The sequence below is a fragment of the Zonotrichia albicollis genome, chromosome 3 (genome assembly GCF_047830755.1).
Source record: "Zonotrichia albicollis isolate bZonAlb1 chromosome 3, bZonAlb1.hap1, whole genome shotgun sequence".
Taxonomy (NCBI): Eukaryota; Metazoa; Chordata; class Aves; order Passeriformes; family Passerellidae; genus Zonotrichia; species Zonotrichia albicollis.
The window spans coordinates 51226670-51252979 of NC_133821.1; the positions used below are offsets into that span (position 1 = coordinate 51226670).

Below are 26310 nucleotides of genomic sequence, written 5' to 3' on the forward strand. Positions count from 1 at the left end.
ATATAAAAACATAACAGTTTGAATTGCCCCTTCTTGTCTTGGAAATGTACTGCCTGCCAGATCAGACTTTCCTGAAGATCAGGATAAATTATGTTACAGATCAGTAGTGCAAACACTTGAAACTATTGCAGAAGCAGAGTGGGGGAGCATGACCAGTTTTAAATTTGTAAATACATTTAACTTTGTCTCTTACCTAAAGTTTTGATTCCCAACTCATTCTTACTTTGTATTGTAGCTATGCAACTTTTGATTAAAGATGTTTGCAAGCTGCATTATAAATTCTAGCAGTGCATTAACAAAGAGCTGCTCCTGGCTGGCTGTTGTCTGTGGAATTGGAAGCAGGCTCTTCAGTGCTTCACTGTGGTGAAAACGCCCGCTGAGCTGTCGCTCTCTGTGCCACATTCCCTTCTTCTGTTTCCCCATCTCTTTTCAAGCCTCAGACCTCAGCTTCATTTTAGTGCTGCTGGGCACAAATAGTGGCTCATGCAGTGCTTGCATGCTAAGCACCTGTCCTGCTGTTTTGAATTAGAGCACCAGCAGGCTGGACGGTGACAGAGCATCATCCGCATCCAGCACGGCCGAGCGAGGAATGGTGAAGCCGATGATTCGGATAGACCAGCAGGATTACCGCCGACAGGACAGCAGGTAGGAAATGTGGCATCCATTACTGCTCAGAATCGAAAAAATGGATTTGTTTTTCCAGTGGATCAAGTGCTGTGTTAAAGTATTTTAAATTATCTGGTTTTCCATATGGAGAATGAGATCTCTCTTCAAAAAAGCTCCAGGATTAACAACCAAAGCAAAAAACTTCACAATACTTAAAAAACCCCATAAAAGTAATCCTTTGCCTCAATATTCAATTATTTGTGGTTCTCTTTCTGTAAAGTCAGGCTGACAGTCATGTCACATCATTGTTGATTTCTGGTTAGGAATGTCATATAAAATGAAAAGTACAATTACGTAAAATTTTCATTTGTCAGTGGCAAGATGATGTGATTTACTCTGGAGAGTGAAATAACCAGGTCATTGCTATGTCTACTGTGCTGTTGTCAGCTGGTGTGGAGTCTGTCCTTGAAGATTCTTAAAGATACTTAAAACTTGACTGGACAGGGTAGTGAGCGACTTGCTCTTGTTGATCCTGCTTTGAGCAGGGAAGTTGAATCAGGTGATCTCCAGTGTCTTCTATCACACCTCAGCAAATCAGTGAGGATGTGAATAGAAGTTTTTTCAAGTCTTTCAAAAAATACAAGATTGCATTGCTGTCTACATAAATCAACTTTTAAATTTAGATGAGCAGCTGTGATAAATGGATGAAAGGTAAGGTAAATGTGCTGCAGGGTTAAAATGTGCAGTGATCCAAGTTGTAAAGCTTGCAGTACGAAGCTTTGTGTATCTTTAAATTGATATATTATTCACTAGACAGAAAAGATAATTCGGAGATGTGAGTGGCATGAAAAAAATACCATAAAAGGGCAGAAAATTGTGCTTCCACTTGAATTTGAATATTCAAGTGTTTTATAGCAGGGGCATATTTTAAATACTTTCAGTGAAGTTAGACTAGAATATAACTCAGTTCTACTCTACATTCCCTTGTTAGAGTGCCTGACCATCTTCAGAATTTTCTAAAAAAATTCTTTTTTTTAGAATTTTATTAAGATTGTGAAGATTTAACTCCTTCTTGGAATACTAGTATTGTAATTGTAATTTTCCTCATAAAAGATTAACAATAAGTTCTGTCTGAACTTTTTATAGCCTGTCAGAATTTCTTGAGGCTTCTGTTCTTAATATTTCTTGAACTATGCTTCTGTATGTGTATGAAGTTTATTAAATTTCAATGAAGAGGATTATCTTGTGCTGTAGTCCTGTATTTCAAAAACACAGAGCCATCTGTGTGCAGTATCTTGGCTTCATTTTGATGGGGGTTTTTTGTTGCCTTAAATTCCTTTTAAAGAGAGTACTCATTGCTAGTTTTTATAAAGGTTTATTCACCATGGTTCCTGTGTGCAGAAATTATTTTTAGAGGCACCTAAATCACACTTAAATATGTGACAACTACAACTTCAGAGATCTTCATCACCAGCCCTGACAGTGATATTTTATTTCTGTATATGTCTTAAATGTCTGTAGTATGTGTTGTGTAATGAGTTTTATTCATCCTGATACAGCCCTTCTATCACGTGCTCTTTCTCAGATACATTCACTGTGTTCATGAGAATAACAAATTAGCAAAGTCAGGATGTCAGATTAGGACTTGACAAATTGGACCATGAGTTGCCTGAATACATGGAATTCCCCTTTATGGACGTATTTTGTGGACCTTTAGTTAGGTTTCCTCTGGGATACTCTGCTCTCATTTTGTGAACTCTAAGGGCAGTAATTGTGAACTGCTTTATTAGTTTAAAAAAACAAAAATTCTTCACTGGCAAGTTTCAGGTTCTTGTTACTGTACAACTTCCAGCCCACACTAAATGTTCGTGTGATACTGTGTGTTCATCACTGCTCTATAAAGGTGAATGATAACACAAATAAGACTTTCTTCTAGAACTCGCTGAATAGGTTGAGACTGAAGATTAGAACTTGGCTGCCATATTTTTTTCATTTCTAGAAAGAAAAAAATTGACATCTGAGAGCATAACTCCAGTTTACTTACTGGGTGTGCTTGTTCTGATTGTAACATGATTCTTGGAAATGAGACATAATGATTACTCAGTTAAGGATTGTGGTCATAGAGGCTCATTAGGTAACTGACTACAATATAATAAAAATGAGAAAAGAGAGGTTTTTTTGTCCTGGATACCTTTCAGGAGTTCTTTAAGGTGTGTTTGGTGGGAAAGGAGTGTGGTGATATATCAAGTGGTGTTAACTGAATGCAGATGCTTACCTAATTCCTTGCCTTAAAAATTTTTACATAGTATGCCTACAGGAACAATCACACAAGGATGTTTCATTTTTTTATGTGGTTTATCAGAGACAAAATCTAGGGGAATACCGAAATATCAGAATGTATTATTGCTTTTAATGTGATTTTAAAATGTAATGTTACTTGACACTATACTGAGAAAAGAGACAATGCCTAATCAATATTTATGGGCCTTCTAAACCTAACTAGACTTTCAGACTGGTTTAGCTCAAAGAATTTCATCACCACAGAGAGGCTTTATCTATAGGATCAATAGCATAATGACAATATACACTTAAAATGTATCCATTAAAATGTGTTCTATCAGAAGCACAGAGAATGACTTCAACTTAGATTTCTAATGTGCAAGGCTTAATTAGAGAGTATTTTTTTTGTGTGTTTTTAGGGAAAGGAGGAAGATGGTACAGGGGTTGGAACTAGTTGATATGCAAGGGCCCCTTCCAACCCAGACCATCCTATGGCTCCAGGATTTGTTGAAGGGAATTCCTATTAGATAGTAAATAATTGATTACTGCATCAGTTCCTGGGCAACTAATTTACAGATAGAATTAAATTTTAAGTTTTTAAAGAATACTTTGTATTAATTTAGCTCTTGTGGCCAATTTCCAGAAGTCTGTGAGCAGTCTTGCATTAATATCAGGCCTCATCATTCATGACACAGTGTCTCTTTTTGGCTGGGAATCCAGTTCTTCTGTTTGTGTGCTGAAACTGATCAATATAATTTTGTTCTAAGGAAAATAAAATAAATCATCAGCTGAAATCTGTCACTGGTTTACTGGCCAGTTTGTGGAACTATTTCTATCTCTTATTACTATTCCAATAATAAAAGATTAAAAATTTTTCTGGAGTTGTTACTATATTTCCATTTTATTATTTTTGTGTATTAGTAATTTTTCTGTGGAAGTCATTAAGCTCTCAGTGGAGGAGCACTTTTGACAGTGCGGAAGTAGTAACAAATTAATTAATTTTAAATTTATAGTGTAAAAAGATAGAAAATACTACAATTTACACACCAGCTGGGTGCTTTTCATAAAGACAGCATGCTGTCATATTTGAAATGTAACTGAAATGGCAGAAATTTGTGTACATGCTGCCATGCTGTGCCTGCTATTCCTTAACTTTTAACTTACACAGAAATTGGATTTGCTGAACTCTTCTAGTAATGCATTATCTAGGTGGTATAACCTGAGTTCTCTGCTGGTTTAAGGTTTTTGTAAGTTTGTAAGAAAACAAGGAACCAAACAAACCCCCACCAAAAGCCAAAGGTACCCTGGATTTTTGGATTCAATATGCTAAAATTTAGTTTAGATCTTTTGACAGCCATCAAAATTATATTGTGGATTTTTACTACAGGAGATACAACACTGAAAGCCTTTACTCAGTTATCTTTGCCTTGTGGCATAACTAATAATCTTCAGGACAACTACGTTAATATATTACATTCCTTTCTTTGTCAAAGTTGTTGGGGAAAGTAGAAAGCTGCCTGTTGTTACATGTGGTTAAAATGGTTATTGCATACAGAAGCTGTTAAGCTTTTACTCGTTCCCTAAAAACAGTTGTCCATCTCTAGAGAACAGCTCAGATAATGTCTTTGCTTAAGGCAGTAATGATTTTTTAAATTAGGAGAAGGTTTTTCACTCAGAGAGTGGTTGGGGACTGGAACAGGCTCTCCAGTGCAGTGGTCACAGCACCAGCCTGACAGAGTTCAAAAAGCATTTGGACAATGCTCTCATGCACAAGTTGTGACTCTTGGGGTGTCATGTGCAGGGCCAGGAGTTGGACTCAATGATTCTGATGAGTCCCTTCCTACTCAGGATATTCTGTGATTCTGTGAAATACACACTTAACCTTTTGCAGGCACCGGAAAAGTCAAATCTCTGTTCAATTTTCTACTTGGTGATTTCTCTGATGGGTTCTGGTGAGAAATAGCTCTGCAGTCACTTTCAGTGAGGCCAGTTCTGGGGCTAATAGCTGTTTCTTGATGTAATGTAGCAACAGCTAGGTAGGGACGGGGTTTGACCTCCTTTCGCCCTTTACCAGAAGAAAAGGTTGAATAGGTTGACTAAAGTCTTCATAAATTTTGAAGGCATAAAAGGCAGCAAAGTACATTTGTTGTAACTAAGCTGATGTTTCAGGCAAAGCTTCATTCAATTTCTTTCATGTGTCCATGAATAATTTGTTATTTGAATGCTGTAAATGGCAGATGGCAAACTGATCCTATCAGTCTGCTGTGCAGCACACAAGAGGGTGCTCATTAATATCACAGACTCCACAGTTCAAGTCTGTTGTGTTGCTGGCAAATACAGCTTGAATGATTCTGGAGGAAAGATAAAAAAAGTGTCGTGCTGTGGAAGGTTGTTGTGTCAATATTTGGAACCAGTGTATTTGGAGTAATATGTAATTTTACAGTAATTAATATCACCGATGTGGATTTTGTTTCAATTTTTCTCATATTTATTTAGATCTCAGGATACCCATGGACCAGAACTGATACTGCCTGCCAGTATTGAATTCAGGGAAAGCTGTGAGTAAATTGTGAAGTTACGATACTAACCTGTTAATGCGTTCTTCTATGCTGTATATATTATATACATATATACATTATATATATATATATATGCGTTCTTCTATACTGTATATAATATTTCAGTCAGCTTGAAAACTTAAGGGTGATATAAGTAAACATAGAAAGAAACTATGACTATACAGATGCTAGACAGTATAAACAGTATAACTTGTTTTGTTGGGACGGTGAGCAGATACTTTAGATATTGAGGCATGTTCATGCATATCTTAATTCTGATGGCATTTCAACACCTTCAGATTTTCAGATTAAATGTGAAAAAATTGTAATTCCATCTCAGTACCTTGGATTCATTGTCTTCTATGTAGTTCTCTTTGCCTTGTGTAATAGATTGCATCTTGGTCAAAATCCATTTTCTATAAAGTCTGATTAGATTTACATTGTCATTTAGAGTTTAATTTATTATTATCTTGGTCTCCAGGCTTTTAAGACCTCAGATCTGGTAGCAAAATTACCTACTAGAGATTGCCCATACTTCAAATATCTGAAACTAAATAGATTAGTGAGCAAGCAAAGACTGATTTTTATTAGTACAAGAGCTTTGTTGGAGTAAAATGTGCAAGAGAAATCTTTCATTTTCCTGTTCCCTTGAAGATGCAAATTTTCAGTAGATAGGAAATAGTGCAGAAATGTTTCCCGATGATCAGATTTTCTGGCTTTATATGGAAGTGTTTTGTTAGTGTGTCTAACTAATTGTAGTACATAATAGATAATTTGGAGTTCAAATGCCTGTAAGTTGCTCTCCCTTCCTCTTCTTTTCCCTAAGAAAATCCTTTTATGACATAGTGTTTCTTTTCTTCTTTGTCTGCAGCTGAAGATGCCTTCTTATCTGCCATTATAAATTACACAAATAGCTCGACAGTTCATTTTAAGCTGTCACCAACATATGTTTTGTATATGACATGTCGGTATGTATTGTCCAGCCAATACAGACCTGACATCACTCCTGCTGAGCGTACTCACAAAGTCATTGCAATAGTCAACAAGATGGTGAACATGATGGAAGGAGTGATACAGGTGAGTTAGTGTGCCAAAATATGTCAAGGGAATTACCTACAGTTTGTTGATAATCGAGCAAACTTCTTAGCCTTTTTCTTAGTCTGACCCGTAAAGTAGTTGATTAAACAGTAGTACCTGCATTGACTGCCCTTATGAGGGGCAGTCACTGCTTTTATTGTCAGTGAATAATGTCTGTGGTAAGAAACTCTCTCCTGAGCAATGTGGGAAGTTAGGGAGTGGCTGTTGCTCTGAAGATAATGTTCCCTGACAAGAGGTGACTCCTTTCTAGAAGGTAAGGTCTTTGGAAACATTTCTGGCTGGGAACCCTTGTAAAACAAGTTGGATTGGCTTATTAAAGAATACTGTATAGGTAGCATTTGTTTGCACTGACTGATACTTGAAATGAATGTATTAAAAGAATCACAACTTTAAAATTCCGACCTTGTCACTTTTACAGCTTTTGTAACCACAAAAATGGTTGGATGTCTTGAACATAAAGCTGGATGTAAAACTTGGGCATCTTGAACCAAGCTGACACAACTGCTTTGTAAAGAGAAATATAAGTTCTCAAATGTTCCAATGTTTTATATGTAGTCTAACACTCTTGTACTATATGTGCAAGACTTCTACAGAATCACAGGGGAAATCCTGTTTTGTGTAAAAATTCAGGATAAAATCCACTGGGCTGTCTGTGATATTGGACAGTACCTTGCATTGATAAAATAGTCTAGTCATTTTCTCAAAAAGGAGTACTAGTTCATGTATCCTCAGTAATTAATTAATTAAACTTCTTTGTCTGCAGGTTTTTCTCAGAAGAAAAATTGAAATCTGTTTCTATGTTTATTAAAACAGGTGTGTTCGTTGCAAATAGTGCTGCCAGAGTAGCAGCAAGAGCCCTGCTGCACTAAGTGCTGTACAGGCATAACATAATATACAGGCATAAACATAAATGTGTCAGTCCTGCTTAGAAAATTTACATTGCAAGTGTTACACAACAGCTTGAGTAAGGGAGAGTAGGAAAGTAATCAACAGGAGTGGCATGAAACTCACAGCAAACCAAAATTGTTCAGGTTTTGGAAAGATTTAGTGAAGTTTACAGCAAGGGAATGTTAGCTCTAGACTAACATTGTGTAATCTTATGCAACAAGCTGCTACCTTTCACAAGAAAGATTGGGAGGAAATGCTGTTGTTGAGGACACTTTGCAATAAGAAAGTAAGATTTGTGTACATTCTAAAGTTGATCAGAGACAGAACAGCAGTTTGCTTCTGATGTGAAGAACTAGTATGTTGCTTTGAATCCTGATGTCACAGTCAGTGGATATGGAAATGGTATCAAAAATTAATATCAGGCACTTTTATTTAAAAAAAAAAAAGAAATTAAATCTGTAAGAGAGGAGACTGTGACTACAGGGGAGAACATGAACTAGCAAGAGCCTACACATCAGCAGTTCAGTGGCTAGAATGGAAAGTAAACAGAGAGAAGTAGGCCTCAAATATAAATTAGAAATTGAAATTAGAGGTCTGAATCAAAGAAAGTCACTCAGTTTATAGAACTAATGTATACTAGTTATAATGAACTTAAAAAGACCTGTAGTGACAGAGGCAGGTACACTGGGAAAGCAGAGATAAAGTTTTTTGTTCCTCGTTGAATGGCTGACAAGGTGATTGCTGGAAGATACTAGAGGGATGGACTGAAAGATCAGTTTGATTTGAAAACAAATCAAAGATCAAAAGTAGGTTATCTTGTGAAAAACATTCATTTTTTTCACTGAGAAGGGCTTCCCAAGTCACATGCAACCTTGTGTTTGTAAGCAAATGTATTTTCTATAATCCTGCTAATACTATTACAAAACTGTTAAACCCAGCTGTTTGTCTGGACTGTCCTTTGTGGAAGGCCATTTCTATGGCCTTGTAACTTCAGCTGCATTCTAACTCCAACCTAAATATTATGGAACACGTCAGCAAGGAAGCAGTATTTGTGGTTTGTGAAAGATGTTGCCTAGTTACAAGAAATTAACTGAAAGAAGTCAGAGGTTGCATAGAAATTGGGAGGAGGTTCATTCAAATGTCATGGTGAAAGGAGCCAGAGGAAATGGGGGAAAATACACCCAGGACAAAAGAGAAAAACTTTAGTGAATTTCAAGGTCAGTAGTCTGAAGGCAAAGAAATACATTGATTCTAGGTACCAGTAAAATGTCTTTAGGTTGGACCTATCTTAGTGGAGTAGAAACAGTACAAGATTAGCTAAGTCAAATTACTTCATCTAAGGTGTAACATAAGTGGTTGTATTTATGGCTGTCACAGTCAGATCACCATGTAATAAATTCTATCACAGTAGCTCAAGTGTAAAGTGTTCCTGCACTGAAGGGGATCTGATGGTGAGAGACACAGAAAACAAATGAGTGGCGAGTGGAGAGAGGCACCCAAAACAGGAGTGAGAAGGTGCACAAAATCCTGTGCTATATTGTGGGAGTAAATTAATGACTGAGATCTTAATTTTGCCTGCCTAGATCAGAAAACTGTTAAGTCTCTTTGTGAAGTTACTCAAGAAGTATTTGCTAACAAATTAAATTTGTGACTTCATATGTAGTTTTTATATCCAAATATTATAGGTGACTTTGTATGAGATCAGTATAAAATAGGAGAGATCTATGAGAAGCCTCAGTGCTTTCAATAAAAAAAGCAGGATTAGAAATTTAATTCATATTAAAAAGCCCTTTTTTTGTATCCTTTTTTTTTTTCCCCAAATCATTCTGTGGCATTTTTCATCCTTTTTAAATTTTAACATTTGTTTGTAGAAAGAGCATTTCCTTTTGTTCTGTGCCAACACATCTTCAGTCAGTTAAGAGTGCTTTGGTTGAAAAGGGCGAGGAAACAAAAAAGCAGCAATTTGGTGTTTTGAGCTCTAACTAAAATTAAAATAGTAACACCTCAAATATTTGCATGTAAGCTCACTGTGTTGCAGGTGGGGGAGAGTGATCTGAACAGAAAGAAAAAATAATTTAAGAGCTCAGTTCTAAATAATCAGACAAACATCTGGTGGGTTCTTTTTTTTCTTTTAACTCAGTGTAGCTTTATATTTACCAACATTTAAGAAACTTAGTATGGTATTTCATTTGACTCTTCTGTTGTTTCAAACAATCTTTTTGTTCTTTAATTGAAAAGTTATGTATTAAATCTGTCCTAGGTGTTCTGTGTATTTTGTTTGCTTTTCAATGTTGTTGTTGGGTTGTTTTGTTTTTTTCCATTTTGGATGGGGATTTTCTGTTCTCTCTTTGTATGTGTTTGTATATTGTCTCTATTGCAGCAGTGTGGGCAAATGGCTCCCAGAATCTGTTGTTTGGATGGCTGGTTACCCCATTGCCTGCAAAAATTTCTGCAAGGTTTCTCTGGCACACTGAGCATGGAATAACCAGTCTGGAATGGCAACTAGTTTAAGACATTAATTTCTTGAATTAATTGTGACATGTAGGCACTTCAGTTCGTAGCTGTTGTGCTACTGGTCCTAGTAAAATCATTAATTTTTTAGAAGAGGCTCAGTGGCTTGCATTGTGGCTACTGATTAATGCATCTGTGTATAACTGTGAACATGTGTTGTACCTTCATATTTAGTGTTTGATTTCTAAAGCTTTCATGATTGTTCACAAGTTTCTTTCTTCTATTCTGTTTGATTTCCTTCGTCCGTTTTTCTCCAGGAGGTAGACCAGGTTGATCAGGTAGGATATATTTGCTGGGAACTGATCCTAGCTATGTTGGCTTAGCTCAGTTTCTCATGCTGCTTCCATATCAAAATACAATACTCAAACAGCTGGACTTGAACAGTTCATAACACTCATTCAGCAACTGGAACATGCAGTACTAAAATCCTTTTTTGACTTTGCAACTTTTACGGCATTCCATAATTTCTGCTTAACGCACTTCAATGTGGATATGAAATGACCAAAGTTCTTTTTCTTCCCTTTATTTTCTTTTTTTGTTGTTTGTGGTTCCTATTCTTTGGATTTCATCTGAGGTTGCCTGGCCTGGCATTTGTGGTCGGGAGATGGTGAGATAGATCAGTACTTGATACTGAATCACGTGGTATCAAAGCCAGTGAGTGCAGTATCAGTGGGGCAGTGGGCAGTAGTGAATATGCGCTTAAAAGTGCACAGATTACCAGATACTGCATCTGCTAAGCTCTTAACACTGTGTAATTTGATGCTTCCACTGTGGCTTTCATTGATGTGGCTATTGGCAATTTATTAGCATTTCACGTGTTCAGTGAACATGTTAAAATTAAACATAGTAGTTACAGCAATTGCAGTATTACGTACAAACATTTTGCAAATATCTGGTATCTGAGAGATGTTTGGTGAAATGGGAAGAGGTACTGGTCTATCTTTTGGAGCCTTTTTAAGCTGCCATGCTTTATCAGAAAATTATTTCCCTGTATTATTTCTTGCTTCTTTCCACTTACAGAAACAGAAGAATATTGCTGGGGCCCTTGCCTTTTGGATGGCAAATGCATCTGAACTACTCAATTTCATAAAGCAAGACAGAGATCTTAGCCGAATTACTGTGGATGCACAAGATGTTTTGGCACACTTGGTTCAAATGGCATTCAAGTAAGGCTATCAAACTTCTGTTTCAATTACCATTTTCTTTGTTTCTCTGATTTACAGAACAACTTCACATTTCTGCCAAATTTTAGATATTGCAATAATATCCTTTGAGTATTTTTAAATACCTCAGAGGAAAACTTAGAAGAATGGCCTAGACTTACTTCTTTAGACAGATGCCCTGTCTTGTGAATATGGATCACTGAGTTGTGCACAAGTTTTATCTCTTAGATGATCTTGTGATAGTTGAGGCTGCCAATGATAATTTTAGGGAAATTTAGTTTGTGTTGATTGCTTTCTCTTAATTTAATGTGAAATTGTGAGGTAAGTTTAAGTTTAGTTTTGCTGTTAGTATGTAAATACATAGGCTTAAATATTCCTGGGTCTTTAAAGTAATGAATCTTGTGCTCATTAAAGGCTTCTAAATATAATCTACTTTCATAATTCTTCTAAGTAGCAATTTTCACAGTGGTTTTTTTGCATAGATTTTTCTTAAAAAAGGAAGGACAGGTTTTGGTTTGGAGTAAAAAAATCAAGCTATACGTGTCAGCTCAGGCAATTACAGTACTGATTGAAGGAAAAATTGTGTTAAATAACCAAATGGGAAGGGGAAACCCTCAGAGGAAAGTGTTATTGAATAAAGATAACAGTATTGGCTAAGCACAACATTAATCAAAATAAAGGCTTAATTTTTGTTCATATGCAGATTTTTTCCTTCTCCCCAAGCCACTGCTGATGGAACCCAAGATTGGCCTGACAGCATCTCTTTGTGTAGCATATGACTGTCTCTTACCAGTGTGGTGGCAGTATTGCATGTAAACGCATATTGCTTGTTCCCAGACAACCTAAGTATTTGTGCAACATTTCTAGGAAATTTATGGCAAAATTGGTCTCTCACCCCTTTCAAAAAGTATTATTGGGTTTCCTATAATCACATTCATAACACAAAAATTTCAGGAATCTTGTAAGTTGATAGAACTCTTCTCTTTAGAACCTTTGTAATGAACACATGGAGGATTTAAAATTCACTTTTTTCCCCATTCCCTTCCAGGTACCTGGTTCATTGTCTGCAGTCAGAGCTTAATAACTACATGCCAGCATTCCTGGATGATCCAGAGGAAAATAATCCTCAGAGGCCTAAAATAGGTTAGACTGCTTGATCTCTTCTGAATTTGGTCCCTTAAACCTGTATCCTCCTTGTGCCAGGGTTTCTGAAAGCGGATGCTGTGCTCCAGAGGCGGTCTGGCAATGCTGAGTGCATAGGAAGGATTGCTTCCCTCTCTCCCTCCTGCCAGCTGCACTGCTGCTGACTCAGCAGCTAAGTGTGCAACTGGATACCTTTCAAGCAACAACACACTGTTCAATCACATTCATCCTGATGTTTACTAGGATCTCACCTTAATTTTCATTGAGGTTGTTTTCTGTTCAGGTGGCACCTGTCCTGTGCTGTTGCACAGACTTACTCTGTCCTATGTGCAGGACTTGACAGTTGCCTTTGACCTTCATGAAATCCCTGTCAGCCCATTTCTCCAGCCTAATGAGGCCTTCCTGAAAAATGCTGCTGCTCTTCAGTGTATCAGTATTTTGCCCCCTCTTGGTATCATCTGTGAACTTGCTGAGAATGTGCTCCATCACATTGCTCAGATCATTAATTGAAGGCATTAATTAAACAGTATCAGTCTCCCCTCAAAACATGAGGGAAGCCACTAATCTGTGATTGCCAGCTGGACATTGCAAATGCACCGAGTCCTATTGTCCAGCCGTGTGTTGCCATCAGTTTATCCAGTCCTCACCTTGGCAGTTTCCTCCCATAACTGCAGAGATGTTACGGCAGAACCTGATGAAGCGCCTCCCAGCTGCTAAGGTCAGGCTGGCTGGCCATGTAGCTTCCTGCCAGGCTTCCCTGCTGTGATACTTGAAACATGATGCTTGCCGCCAGAGCGCCCTGCTCAATGTGTGCTGTATCACCCTGCATTTGTAATCCTTGCTCAGTGACTGTGCTCAGGCTTCTAATGCCTCAATAATTGAAGGAAAAGTGATCTACAGAGCAATTAAACAGAGCATTCTGTTGAAGTACGAAAATTTAATAGATACTTTCTGGTACTTTAGATGTTAAGCTTTCTGTTCTTGCTTTTTCTCCTGCATTGAACCTTTAAGGAAGACTGAAGAGGCATTGCTATGTTTGTAGGGCCGTGCACTGTGAGAGTACTTCTGGGGACACACAAACCCAGAAAATGTAGCAAACTGATACTGGAATAAAAGCAGATGCTGTTCATTATTTCAGTTATTTTTGAGCTGCATTATAGATTTCTTATAATCATTATAGATATTTTTTCAGACACAATCTTGAGTTTTGATTCTAAGAAAACTAATGGTCTCTTCAAAAGAGATTTCCAGTTAAAAGTATTGCTTTAAAGAAGACCTGGACATAAGTGTGTTTGCTTCCACTGGGAAGCATATGAGGGTGTTTGCTCTTGGTGATGCTAATAGAAGTCCCTCTTGCTTGTTAGGTAATATTGCAGGGGACTAATTGGAAAATGGGATTTTGAAGTGTTTTAAAAATCTGATGTGTGAAAAGAAGGTGCATTTGATAGTTTACCTGCATCATACAGTGCAAATAACTTCAGCTGAAATTTATGAGTACAATTTGATACTTAGAAGAAGCTATGGAATAATTACATTATGCGTTTGAAACAGTAAAATGTAAAGTTTGCGCAGAAGAACAGAATGTGAACTTGTTATAAAAACTAATAGAAAAATCAGTTTAGTGAAGTGAGAATGTGATTTAAACATTGGGTATAGCCAGTTGTTTACTTGCATGATAAATATTTTCCCCAAGAATTTATTTTCATTTCAGGAGTTATGTTCTACCTAGCATTTGAATGTTGTTCTATCTTTAAAATCATGGACCAGTAAGTGTATTTCTGAAAGATGTGTAATTAAGTACACACAGGTTCCACCTAGCATTCGCCAGCCTCACTTGAGTGTCTTTGTGTTATTGCCTAAACCAGGTGTACTCTGCAGTTTGTGAACGTGAGTGACTTTTTGTTTTATCTCTGTAGATGATGTGCTGCATACCTTGACTGGAGCCATGTCCCTGTTGCGGCGATGCAGAGTAAATGCTGCTCTCACCATACAGCTCTTCTCCCAGCTCTTTCATTTTATCAACATGTGGCTTTTTAACAGATTAGTTACAGCCCCAGATTCAGGGTTATGTTCACATTACTGGGGAGCTATCATGCGCCAACAGCTTGGCCACATTGAAGCCTGGGCAGAAAAACAGGGTTTGGAATTGGCTGCTGATTGCCACCTGAGCAGAATAGTACAGGTGAGTGTATTTGTGATTAACACTTCTCACATATTCATATATTCAAAGACAATATTTGCCTATGCTGTGTTCCTAGAAAATAATATGTGGACTTGAGGGAGTCAGTCCTGGAATGCTAGATAGCATGGAGGTAAAGACACAAAACATGTTTTCAATATCGTTAATGTTTAAGTTACAAGTGAAATTAATAGTGAACATGGTTGTTAAATTTCCATTTATTAAAAAGAAGACTGAGCTGTAAGACTGAGCTGTAACTATACCAAACAGAGACAGGAAGAGCAGCTGAAAAATTTATTACAGATTCAATATTAATTCATCTTTATTTAGTGTTTTTTGGGGGAGGCTCTTGATGTTGCTTCTGTTACAGATCTGTCTTCTTGCTTTCTCTTTTCCCATACCTAAAGAGCATTTAGACATAAGGCCTAAAGTTTTATTCTGGTTTTAATTTGTCATCTGGGACTTTTTTCTCCCCTCTAGGCAACCACATTGCTTACCATGGACAAATACTCACATGCAGATGTTCCAAATATTAACAGTACTTGTTTTAAGCTGAATTCTCTGCAGCTACAAGCCTTGTTGCAGAATTATCACTGTGCTCCAGATGAACCACTCATCCCAACAGTAAGTCTCTTCTATCACTCATTGTCCAGTTTTAAGATACAGGAGATAAAAAACCACTGGCTGTGAATAGCTGTCTTACCTTTGGTGGATGTACTTCACTGACTCAAGCAGGGTGTTAACCAGAATCTCTTACACTGAGTTGGAAAGGAAGGTACCACTCCATGTTGCACGTATTCAAAGGTGTCACTGCATCTTACACCATTTGTAATGAAATACAGAAAGGTGCTAGAAGAGAGAACAAAGCGCCCCTAAAATCTGGTTCTGTGTAACCAAAAGGAATAAAGTTTGCTAATTTGTAGAAATTAAGGAAAGCATCAGAAACAATACACTTTTTGACATGTAGGAGGTAAATATTGAGGGATCTTGAATCCCTCCATACAAGCAGCGGACAGATTGTCCTTTGATTAACATACTGATACCTGGAACTTGTATGTATGTATATGTATAATGTTGGTTTTGGGACTGTGCTTTTTTTCTTGATATTTAAGATGACTGAGTATTCTAAGTTTTATCCATGGCAAAATTCAAAAGACAGCTGTGTTATTGCAGAATTGTAAAAAATGCTCTTCAGTAAACTCGGATAGTTCACTGATCTCCCCCCCAAAAAAAAGGCAGAGGTAGTCTAATATTTATATAGCTGAATGCATTATCTACAAAGTCCATCTTTTATTAACTTGGGATACATTTGTTTATTAAGTCAGTAGCACTAATACAACAGCTCAAAAGGTGTTGGGGGAATGGGAGGAAGGACATGTAGCTTGAAAATATTTTTATGTATTGGCTACCAAACTAAAAAGTCTTTTGCTGAAGAACATAACCCATATTACCCATTTACACATAGGTAGAATTCCATAGTTGCTTAGGCTTTTATTATTATTAATAATAATAATAAATTAAATACATGTACCACAGGTTTGGAAAATACTGAAGTAAAAATAAGAGCTCATGTCTCATTTGCTAATACAATTATCTATGGGATTTCATAAAATAAAGCAATGCAATGTACTGACTGTACATAGCAGAGACAAAGAAGTTGATTTTTCTTGCAGTCTTAGCATCATCTTAATGTAAGGTTTTTTAACTTCATAAAATGATCACTTTGTAGTAATAATGTCTTTCTGCCTTCTGTCCAGGAATTGATAGAGAATGTAGTCACCGTTGCAGAAAATACAGCTGATGAACTTGCTCGCAGCGATGGCCGAGAAGTCCAGCTGGAAGAGGATCCTGACTTACAGCTACCTTTTCTCTTACCAGAAGATGGCTATTCCTGTGATGTTGTCAGAAATGTTCCAAGTGGTTTACAAGAATTTTTAGATCCACTCTGTCAAAGAGGTTAGTTCTTTCGTTGTTTTGCAATGATCTGTGTAGCAAACACAGAATGCAGAATATATTTTAGTAAAGTGTAAGCCACTTTTTCTTTGTGTACGATTCAGTCTTTTTATTCTATGCTCTTCAAGTGTTTGTTTTTGCAAGCCATTAAAATTATTAAGGCTTTTTTAATCCTTACCCTTTCTCCCCATCCCTTTCTTTCAGTTTGAAGGTTCTGGAGCCTGCCAAAATATTGTTGTGCCTTAGCTCCAAAACTTTTTTTATTTTTAAAATTAATGTGAATTGAAAAGTTAGAATCAATTTTTTTTTTACTCATCAGCTGCTTCCATGTAACATTAAAAACTCCCATGAGGTTAAAATAATTCTTTCACTGTTGATCAGTGTAAGAACTTATGGTTTGGGCATTTGTAATCCAACAGAATTTCAGATGACAAGTAGATGATAGATCTTGTGGTTGCATCAAACTGACTTAAACCTGTGGAAGTAAAGCAGGGGGTCTGTCTGAGCATTTTCAGTAAATGAGCAAGTTATAATCTTTATTTGGTGCTCCTCAATTTTATTAGAATTTCTTAATTTTCTGCTTAAAAGCAGTTGTTAAAAAAAAAACTTTTACAGGAATGTCAGGGTAAATAAGAGGCTGTAGCAAAGGAGGCTATTGAAAAAGCAGACTTATTCTGTACTACAGTGAACCTTTGCAATTGTTGCTTCCAACTTAGTTTATAGAAAAGCTATATTCTTGCATTTAAAAGAAAAGTAGGAAACTCACTGTTTTGAAAGTCCAGTTAGTAGCAGAGGGTAATTTTGAAACTAAAGGAGCTTAGTAGAGTAAATTATTTAATTAGTAAGTATAATTCGTTGCCATACAAATGGCTGTATATTCATTGTAAGTAAGGCTTTTAAAATGCATATGTTCAAAATTTTGCTTTTTGGGTACCCCTTAAATTATGCTGAGGGGCTTTTTGGAGTGAAACAATGTAAACTGAATTGCAGAAAAATGGTCTTGAGGAGGAGGAGAATATCATATATTTGAATGTAGTGATTAATAATTTCTGTGTGATGTGTGTTCTCAGTGTCCCTGATATAGGAAAAAAATGTTGGATATTTCTGAACTGCTGTGGCTTCTTTTTCAAAATTCTAGGGAATTTTTCAAATAAAAAAAAGGAAATCAAACTAAATACCTGTAAATTGCAATGCTGCATTTGAAACCATATTGAATGCACACAGAGCTTCTCCTCTGCTAAATCTATGCTAAGACTGGTTAGCTAGACCCTCTGCAAAGTAAATTTCTGTAGCACTGTTTTAATCAGAGTTCTGGTAGTTTGTATTCTAAAAAAATTATTTGGTGTTTCATGTCTCTTCTGAATCTGGTTGGTAAAAGCAATATTTTGTAGCCCCAGGGTTTTCTGTGAGCTTGCAGTGTTTTTAAATAAGTGTGTTTCTGAGAAGCAGCAGCTATAGAATTATAGGATTTTGCAGGTAGTAGCATAAAATTGCAGCAAAGGCCATAATGGCATCTGAGATATAAGATTTTACACGTTAATGAACATAAAAAGATGAATACTATTTTATTTTAATTAATCCCTTGAGAAAATACCATGACTTTATTGACATTACTTTTTCTTTTAGGCTTTTGTAGACTAATACCTCATCCACGGTCACCAGGCACATGGACAATATACTTTGAAGGTGCAGATTACGAAAGTCACCTGTCCCATGAGAATGCTGAGCTGGTAAGTATTGATTCAGTGAAGAATTACTGACTGCAGTCTTGGCAAGGCATTGAGTTTTACGTGATCAGTTTTAGCCCTTATTAGGAATAATAGGATTCATTGTTAAACATGCAGTTCATCAGTGACTTGGTGCATTTAAGGAACTGTTTGGATATTTTTTTAAGTCACTGTTTTTCTAGGCTGTAGCATGATTGTAATTTTCACATAAGTAAACTTTGTCATATTCCTCCATCTGAGAATAAACAGTGAAGAAATTTCTTCTAAACACAGGCAAAAATATATATGAATGTGGGTCTATAAATAACTTATGGAACCCCAGGTTGCTTTTATTTATAAATTGGCAGTTACCAACCAAATATTTAATGTTAAGTGCTAGTCTGATGCTTTTTCCTGAAAAAAAACCCAAAAACTTTAGCTTTCCTTTATATTATACTTACTAAAAAGGGTCTCACTTCAGTGCAAGGTAAGGGTTTTTTTCTTTTCTGTTGTAAGGGTTTGTTTGTTTGCTTGCTTTGTGTTGGGTTTTTTCTGCTTGTCTGCTTGAATATCAAAGTTACAGAACAGCTTGGTTTTGGAAAGAGGGTGGCTGTATGTGAAAAATTTTTTAGAGCAACTAAAGCAATATAGCATCACATTTTAATTAGTATTTTGTATTAGTATCAGTTTAAAAACTACTTGCATTTCTAATACTTGAACTCAATCAGAAAGTACTATTATTTTTTTAAATTACTCTCCTTGGCTTATATTTTTACTTGTCATGGGTCTTGTGGAACTTGCAGTTATGTTTCAGTATGAATACAAGCTGGTGTGCTCCAACTCACATTCTTCAGCTAATGAAGATTGTGATGACAACTTTTTGAGTTGAGGAACTGGCAATGTTAAAAGATATGTAAAAAAAAATTACTGAACATGTTTGGGGACTCTGGCTGTATTCAAGAGTATTCAGAAGTGAAATTTTTTCAAACTTTTATTTCAAAGATTTAATTCTGCTTTTGAAATTAATTGGCTTCTTAATAATTCTGCAAGGAAAATATAATTTTCTAGATGCAGCACTAAAAATTGAGCTCTCTGTGTAGATCACCCTTTACCTTTGTAATAGGCACCCGCGGAGTCTGAAGGTCAGTTTTCGTTAAAAGGTACTACAGTTTTATAGAGCAGTGACGTTTTGATTTGTGATCCATTAATAATCTCTTTACTGAATTAAAGAAGGAGGAACAATGAGTAGACCTCAAGTTTCAGCAGTGTAGTATAACACAGGTGTAGTACTTAATAGGAATCCATATTGATTAAATGTTAGCTATTGTACCTTTCTACCTGTAAAATAGATACCAGATATATTATTAAGGATGTGAGACCTGCTGCTCTAATAAAGTAGTTTTGTTTGTAATGAACTGTTTTGCTTAGTTACTTTACTAGCCTGGCAGTGAATATGAACTTCTGAATTTTTTCTTCTTTCCCCTTCGCTATTTGATAGGCTCAGCCTTTGAGAAAAGAACCTGAAATTATCACTGTAACACTAAAAAAACAAAATGGAATGGGACTCAGCATTGTTGCTGCCAAGGTATGGAAGTCAGTTTAAGTCTTACTGAAAAAAGCCTGCTATGGGAAATGTTAATGGAAAAAGTCTGTTTCCCTTAAGTTGTTTGTGCACATTGTGTTGATCACGTTTTTATTCTGATTGGGAAATGTTTCTGTAAAATACACAGATGGGGACAATACAAGGGAAGCCATAATATGGATGTAGTTACTACAACACTTTGATTCAAACCTCTGCTACAGGTTTACTGCGTTTTTTCAGAGCTGAAAGTTAGCAGTGTTATTAAACGGAATTAATAAACAGGTGTATTTACCACTTCTGCTGAAAGTCAAGAAGTAAACACAAAGAATGTGTGTGTGGGTTAATTGATGAATAAACAAAACAATTCAAATGTATACAATAAAGTTGGAATACTTTCTGCCATGAACACAACACCTTTTCTTTTGCACAGAATAGAAGTGCAGGAATGGATTCAGTTCTGTTTCTTTACAGTGGAGACCTACAGTGTAATAGCTAAAATTGTGGGTGTATGCTGTAGCTAGTATCTGTAGCTAGTAGCTAGGGTGTAGTGTAGCTTGTAGCACTACATAGTAATGTATAGAATGCACATACAGCTCCAGCCACCAGATGGAAGACTCCACTAGTTGGTTGGTTTTGCTTTATTAACTGAATCAAATAGCAGACATCATCTTTTGCATTTAAAACTTGTTATAAATTATGCAACAGTGATACTGAAAAGTCTATGTTGTGGTTAGGTGGTTTACAATAGATGGAATAAGTCTTTCCTAATATCTCTCCACTGTGTAGTTTGTGAAAATTCAGAATACTGTGGTACTCTTGGCACTTAGTGCATGAGCTGAAAACATGATTGTTTTAAGTTACCTCACATAGTTAATTGCTTCTAAACAGCACTGTTTGATTTTTTGGTTATTTTTACAACCTTCACTCATTTCAAAGTCTGTTCTTGAAATGGTAATCTTGCATAGTATCAGATTTTAAGAATTATTTCTGACATCTGTAAGAAATAACTGGTGTCAGGTGTATAGTTCTAAACAATTAGCAATCATTGAGGAAACAGTTCAGGATCTGGAAAATCAATTTTCTGCTCTGATTTTAGTGGAGTGGGTTAATAATCTGAGAAGCAAATACTTGTTCTTGAAACTGGATTCAGTATGTATTGGACTTCTGACTGCCATCTGCATTTCTGTTGAATGTTTCAAAATGTGCCATGGAAGTAATTTTTTTTCACTTTACTCTGTGAAATCTAATTTCTCATCTAGAGTGAAGCAGCATAGTAAAGGGGGGAAAGTTTCCTTTTTCACTAGAGCTGGCTGGCTTCTAGATGTTGATTTAACAACTGACATTTAGGTTCCATTAGCAGTATGCAAGAGTGCTACTGTCAGTGCGTAAGCTTGATCTGGGAGTTTTCTACAAGTTATTTAATACATTTCATGATTTCTGACATGTGTAAAGGAATACCTCATCAGTCATGGAAGGAACAGTTTTCATCTGCACAGTTGCAGGAAACACTGGTTCAGGCAGTCCCATTTTATCTTACCACTGTGTGCTACCTTAATATTGGAATTCTGATATAAAAACAGTCATGTTTTAAATTTTGCTCTGAAATAAGCAAGAAACAGATTGTTTTAGTTTTGGTGTATATACAATAGAAATTCTGTTTAATATGAAGTCATTAGAATGTTCATTGGATAGAAATGATTGTATGCATTGTTTGAAACAAGTTGCTGTAGTAGTTAAGTAGGATTATTTTCAAGAGGTTCAAAGTTGCTTACTGTGAGTAATTATCAGCGTTGCTTTTCCTGTAATAGGCTTCATTAAAAAAAAAAAAGAGTAAAGAAGAATACAAAGAATACACAAGCATTAATTTTCTGGTCAGGGCAGAACAGCTTAGAGAACTGAGTGAGTGTGACTGAGAAGCTAGCAAGGGTTGGTGCATTTTTTCTTTCTATTCCTTAGATTGGTGATATTTACTAGCATATATTTCTATATGTCTCAAGTAGTATATCTTTTAACAGCATAAAAGTTAAAATTCTCATTTTTAACTTCAAAAAGGTAGGAAGAAGTCCAATAGACAACTATTTGCTAAAATTTTGTAATCATTAACTGGATGGAATGCCTGAAATGAGAGGGAGAGGCAAGTATTAGAATAGATTCAGTTTTTCTAAACTTTCTAATAGTAAAAGGTTGGCTATTAGGTGCTCATAAAGTTGAAGAAATGAAAGCTCCTACTTTGAGAAATACCTAGTTGCTGCTGCCCTGCACAGGAGCCCAGTTAGATTGCTGACCCAGTTGTGTTTAATGAACTATTGGTTTCTACAGTGCTTCGCAAGGGGCTGTAGCAGTAGAAAGTGCAGCTGGTCAACAGGCCCTGCTCCAACCAGTGAAGGACAACCCTGACTCTGTTTAGCTTTTGTTAGGAAAGCAGTTCTTTTCCTGTGATGTATTTCCTGAATACTTGCTCTCAGTAACATGTTGTGAGAATACCTTTGCATGTCAGTGCTGACCTGCCTTTCTTGTTACGTGTTACGGGGCTTCTCATACTTGTCATGGCCTTTGGATTGAGTTTGTTAACATGCAGCTTGATGATATTCTAGAGATGGACAAAATGGGCAGATTCTCAGGAGATTAAAAAGAAAAATAATACCAAGGGACTGTTTTTCTTTCTTCTACCCATTGCAAAAAAATGTGTGCTTTCCTTGTAAATCTCTGTTCATCTCTGAGGAAACATCTAAAACATTTGTAATCTAATGATTGAGTTTTTATTAGTTTTGAGGTTTTATTGGCTTAAAGTCTGTGCCAGTTAAGAGTTTCTAATGACAAAATTAGAAATCATACCTTATATAATACCTTTACACCAAATGTTCCTAATTATCAAGTGATTGTTGCGCCTTCTCTTTTGCAATCTAAAAACAAGGATTGAAGTTGAAACCAAGGTTGTACAAGCAGAGAAGGAATGCAGCTTGCATTGGAATGCTGTGTACCTGTTTATTCTTATGATAGAAGTATTACCTTGGGATACTAGGTGTTTGCAAACACATGTACATTAATATAATTAAAACCAAAATGAAACCTGAAGAGGTGAGTCAAGGATTATAGGAAAGTGTCAGGTCTCTGGAGAACTCTCTGTTGGATCATCTTCCCACCTAGAGACAGGTAAAATGTTTAAGTGCATTGCTTCTTTCACTTTCTAATCACAACTACTCATATTTTATTTAATTAGAAGTTTTAAAGGCCTGCTAGGAGTGCCAGAGAGAGCAGAAATTCAGTGCATCACCTAGTTCACCTCACTTTGGTGTTATCTGAGACAGGACAGTCCCTCTGAGCAAATGTGTAGTAAGTGCATATGCTATATGCAAGCATAGCAGAGAAAACAGGTTTACTTATGAAACAGCTGTTAACTTCCAGAGCACTGTAAACAGTGTTGTGCTTGTTTGGGTTTTGGTTTTTTTATTTTTATAAATTGAGATAATACATAACAACAATTCTTAAACTCAATGCTTTAAACCAATTTTTATTTCTATTTAAAATTAAAGTGTATAGCTTCATATGTGATCCAGAAGAATAACTTCTTGTTCTGCCCTTTGGTAGATATTGCATGTTTTCTTACAGTAATACTCTGTAGCTTTATTAGTAATAGCTTTTGTAATGGAATATGGAAATGTAGTTGGTAGGAGTGGTCGGGCATAGGGAACAGTGTTGCTTTTTGAGGTTGTGTGCAGACTTTGGTTGCTCTAACCCTGAAAGATGTTTTGATGTTAAAAGCTGCCAGACTCCCAACCACATTGTGGTTAAGTTTTTATGAAATCCAGATGATTTGGAAGCTGCGTGTGCATGCAGTTTACTTTAAAAATATATCACTTTTTTGGGGGCTTTCGCATGTGACTTCTTAGCCATCTGTGGGCCAGCACATTACTTCCTGTTTAATTTGGAGGTTTTTTGTCTTTAGTACAAAAGGGCTCCCTTTTTGTTTTTTCTAGCAGTTTTCAGAGTTTAATAAAGCCTCTAAAGTAAATGGAAGTCAGAACGGCATAACTGATTACGTAAGAGTCTGAATATTGTATTGGTTATAGCTGGTGTTGATAAATGCTACACTGTGTCATAGCAGAGCTCCGAGTTATCTCGATGGGTATCTTGGAAAATCCAGCAGACTAGAGCTGGTGGTTGCTGTTGAGGGCTGGAAGAGAAGTGGAGAATTGTTTTTTTTCTTTCAAGGATCTGTAGTCCCGGAGATCAAAATGTGGTTTTCTGTTGTTGGAAGAACAGAATCCATGGTAAGTCCGTTCAGGTTTCTGTTGGGACTGTTTTTCTCTGAAGTTTTACTATCCCTGTACTTTTTCCTGCTCTCTTGCCTGTTTAAACCTGCCAGTAGTTATTTGTTCATGTAGCAACTATGTAATACAGCATGCAGTTAAATTTAGTCAGATGTTAGTAGCTAACTTTCTAAAATCTAGAAAGAAAAAACTAATTTTTTAGCTTCTTCTTCATATGTACTTCTGAAATTTGTGGAAGTGACTATTAATATTTAAAGTTTCAGGTGTGATAACTACTATTTTACTGTGCCAGAGCATGAATAGCATGACCTGTGATCTGTTTACTTGTCATATAAGTTGGCTTTAATCCAGGTTCCTCTAAAAGTCTGTTTTCCTCTTAAAAAATCTTAGTGGAATAATTAAGATCAATGTCCCAAGCAGTGTAAGATTTTTAGTACTCTCTAGACCCTTCTGAAAAGATCAGAACATTCAAATTTGTTGCAGTTAGGGCTTGTTATTGAACATGTTTGCAGAGGAGAGGCATTTCAATTCTCTTTAGATTCTTACTGCACAAAAGAAAGGATTCCCATGTCCTGCAGGAAGTTTTGTTGATTAATCTTTGCATGCTGGTTATACTCATTAGTATATTGTGATTTACTTCTTTAAAGTATGCAACACTTCTGCTTATTGTCCAGTCATCTTTTAGTAGTATCAACAGAAAAACTTACCTTATGATATATACAAGGACCTTAAAATGCACACGTATGTGGCCCCACTGGCACATAAATGAGAGTGTATTTTCTAGGATTTTTTAGCAGGTAGTCAGACTAAGTAGTGCTTACTGAAATAGTGTGAGAGGTGATAAGGTGTTTCTCTTTTGACAGAAGCATTTTAAACAGGAGTATGACAGTTCAGCAGTAAATACTCCAGGGAACAGACTTACTGTTCTAAAACAAATTTGTAACATCTTACCCAGAAATAATTTGCATTATTTGGAAACCTTGTTTGTTCATAAGGATGAGTTAAATGATCCTAAATTAAAGTTGCTTTAATTTCTAAACCACTGTTTGTCATTTTATATTTAGCAGTCAGTTCAAGGTGTTAAATTTAAGGAGGGTTTGAGTCTACAGGAATATAAATTTTAAAATAAAATTTTTATGAGGGTTTTTCTGACAAATATCTTGTAGGAGATCCATGTAGAAGGAACAGGTTTAAACATGATTTTAATTTTTTTTTTCCCAAAATTGAAAATTATGCTTGTAGTTAATTATACTGGTAACAATGTACAAATGTGGATCTAACTTGTCTTTGCAAATACAGACAGTTGATAGGATTTTTTTTTACTTACTCAGCTTTTTACAGGTTCTAGGTCTTAAGATTTCAAATATCTCAGCATTTAAAGCCTTCCTGTGACTGTTTTCTAAGCATTTAAGGAAATTTTCTGGTCTTTTCTCCCAGCATGAATTAATTGAAATGTTTCAGTAATAAGATTTAAAATTTTGTGGAGGTGTTTTTTTATTGGGTTTTGTTTTTGTTTTTTTTAGCTTTCAGTACTAAACTGCTAAACTAAACTACTGGTGTTGCCTTAACAGGCTTCTTAGGAGGACTTTAGGGAAAACACAGTGTATAATTCTCATTTTCAGAACAGATTTCTCAATCCCACAGAAATAAAATAGTATGTAGGTTGCCAGTTTAGTTTACATAATGAAGAAATAAGTAGCTGTGTGTTAGCAATTTGCTTGTTTTTTGTTGATTCCTAGCTTCCAGCAGAGTTTTTGCTTACATTTCAGTGTCCTGTAGATGTTGTACAAAATTTTTTTAGCGCTTTTATGTACTGTGTAAAATCTGAAGGTTACACTGTCACAGTGTGATTTTTCTTCTCAGTAGTTGTGAGACCTCAGCTCTGCTCAAGTGGAGTGGGTTTTGTCTTATTTATTCTCTGGTATTTAGATTGATACTGCAGGTAGGTGACCCAGACATGTATTTTAGGCCTTGTGAAAGAAAGTGAGTTTTAAAATTCACGTGCCATTTCCTCATTGCACTAATACCCTGTGTATGCAGGCACTTCTTTGCATGCCTGCTAAAATTGTAGCACACATACGCTCTAGCTAGAATTCCTGTACCAGGCTTCTTTAAATTCTGGCATTCTAATAACTTTGAAAATTCTGTTTATATACATGTTAATACAGCTTTTCTTTTTTTTTTTTTTTTCCTATTAATGGAAAAAAATTTTGGAACTTAGTAAGTTCGGTGTTGACTTTTTGCTGTATGAGTAATACTCTCAGTTGGAGTAGGAATTTAGGTGCTTAATAGTATGTGTTAGTGTACACACTGATCCAGGATTACTTTTTATCCATCTGAAACTGCAGAGCCTGCATTATGTGGAAGTTAAT

General features: G+C 36.1%; 1 protein-coding gene across 26 annotated transcripts in view; it reads left to right on the forward strand.

Annotated features, from left to right (window-relative positions):
- The window catches only part of AFDN (afadin, adherens junction formation factor), a 115346-nt gene that overhangs the window by 53714 nt on the left and 35322 nt on the right, over positions 1 to 26310 (forward strand). For 18 of the 26 annotated variants that reach the window (XM_074537387.1, XM_074537401.1, XM_074537409.1 and 15 more), the window contains 11 exons: positions 530 to 645; positions 5383 to 5444; positions 6316 to 6521; positions 10199 to 10219; positions 10962 to 11107; positions 12153 to 12247; positions 14164 to 14429; positions 14907 to 15050; positions 16184 to 16382; positions 18006 to 18109; positions 19584 to 19670. In XM_074537387.1, coding sequence (XP_074393488.1) covers positions 530 to 645; positions 5383 to 5444; positions 6316 to 6521; positions 10199 to 10219; positions 10962 to 11107; positions 12153 to 12247; positions 14164 to 14429; positions 14907 to 15050; positions 16184 to 16382; positions 18006 to 18109; positions 19584 to 19670 — 1446 coding nt within the window. The remainder of the gene's footprint in view (positions 1 to 529; positions 646 to 5382; positions 5445 to 6315; positions 6522 to 10198; positions 10220 to 10961; positions 11108 to 12152; positions 12248 to 14163; positions 14430 to 14906; positions 15051 to 16183; positions 16383 to 18005; positions 18110 to 19583; positions 19671 to 26310) is intronic. The other 8 variants (XM_074537394.1, XM_074537411.1, XM_074537405.1 and 5 more) reach the window with 1 other exon arrangement.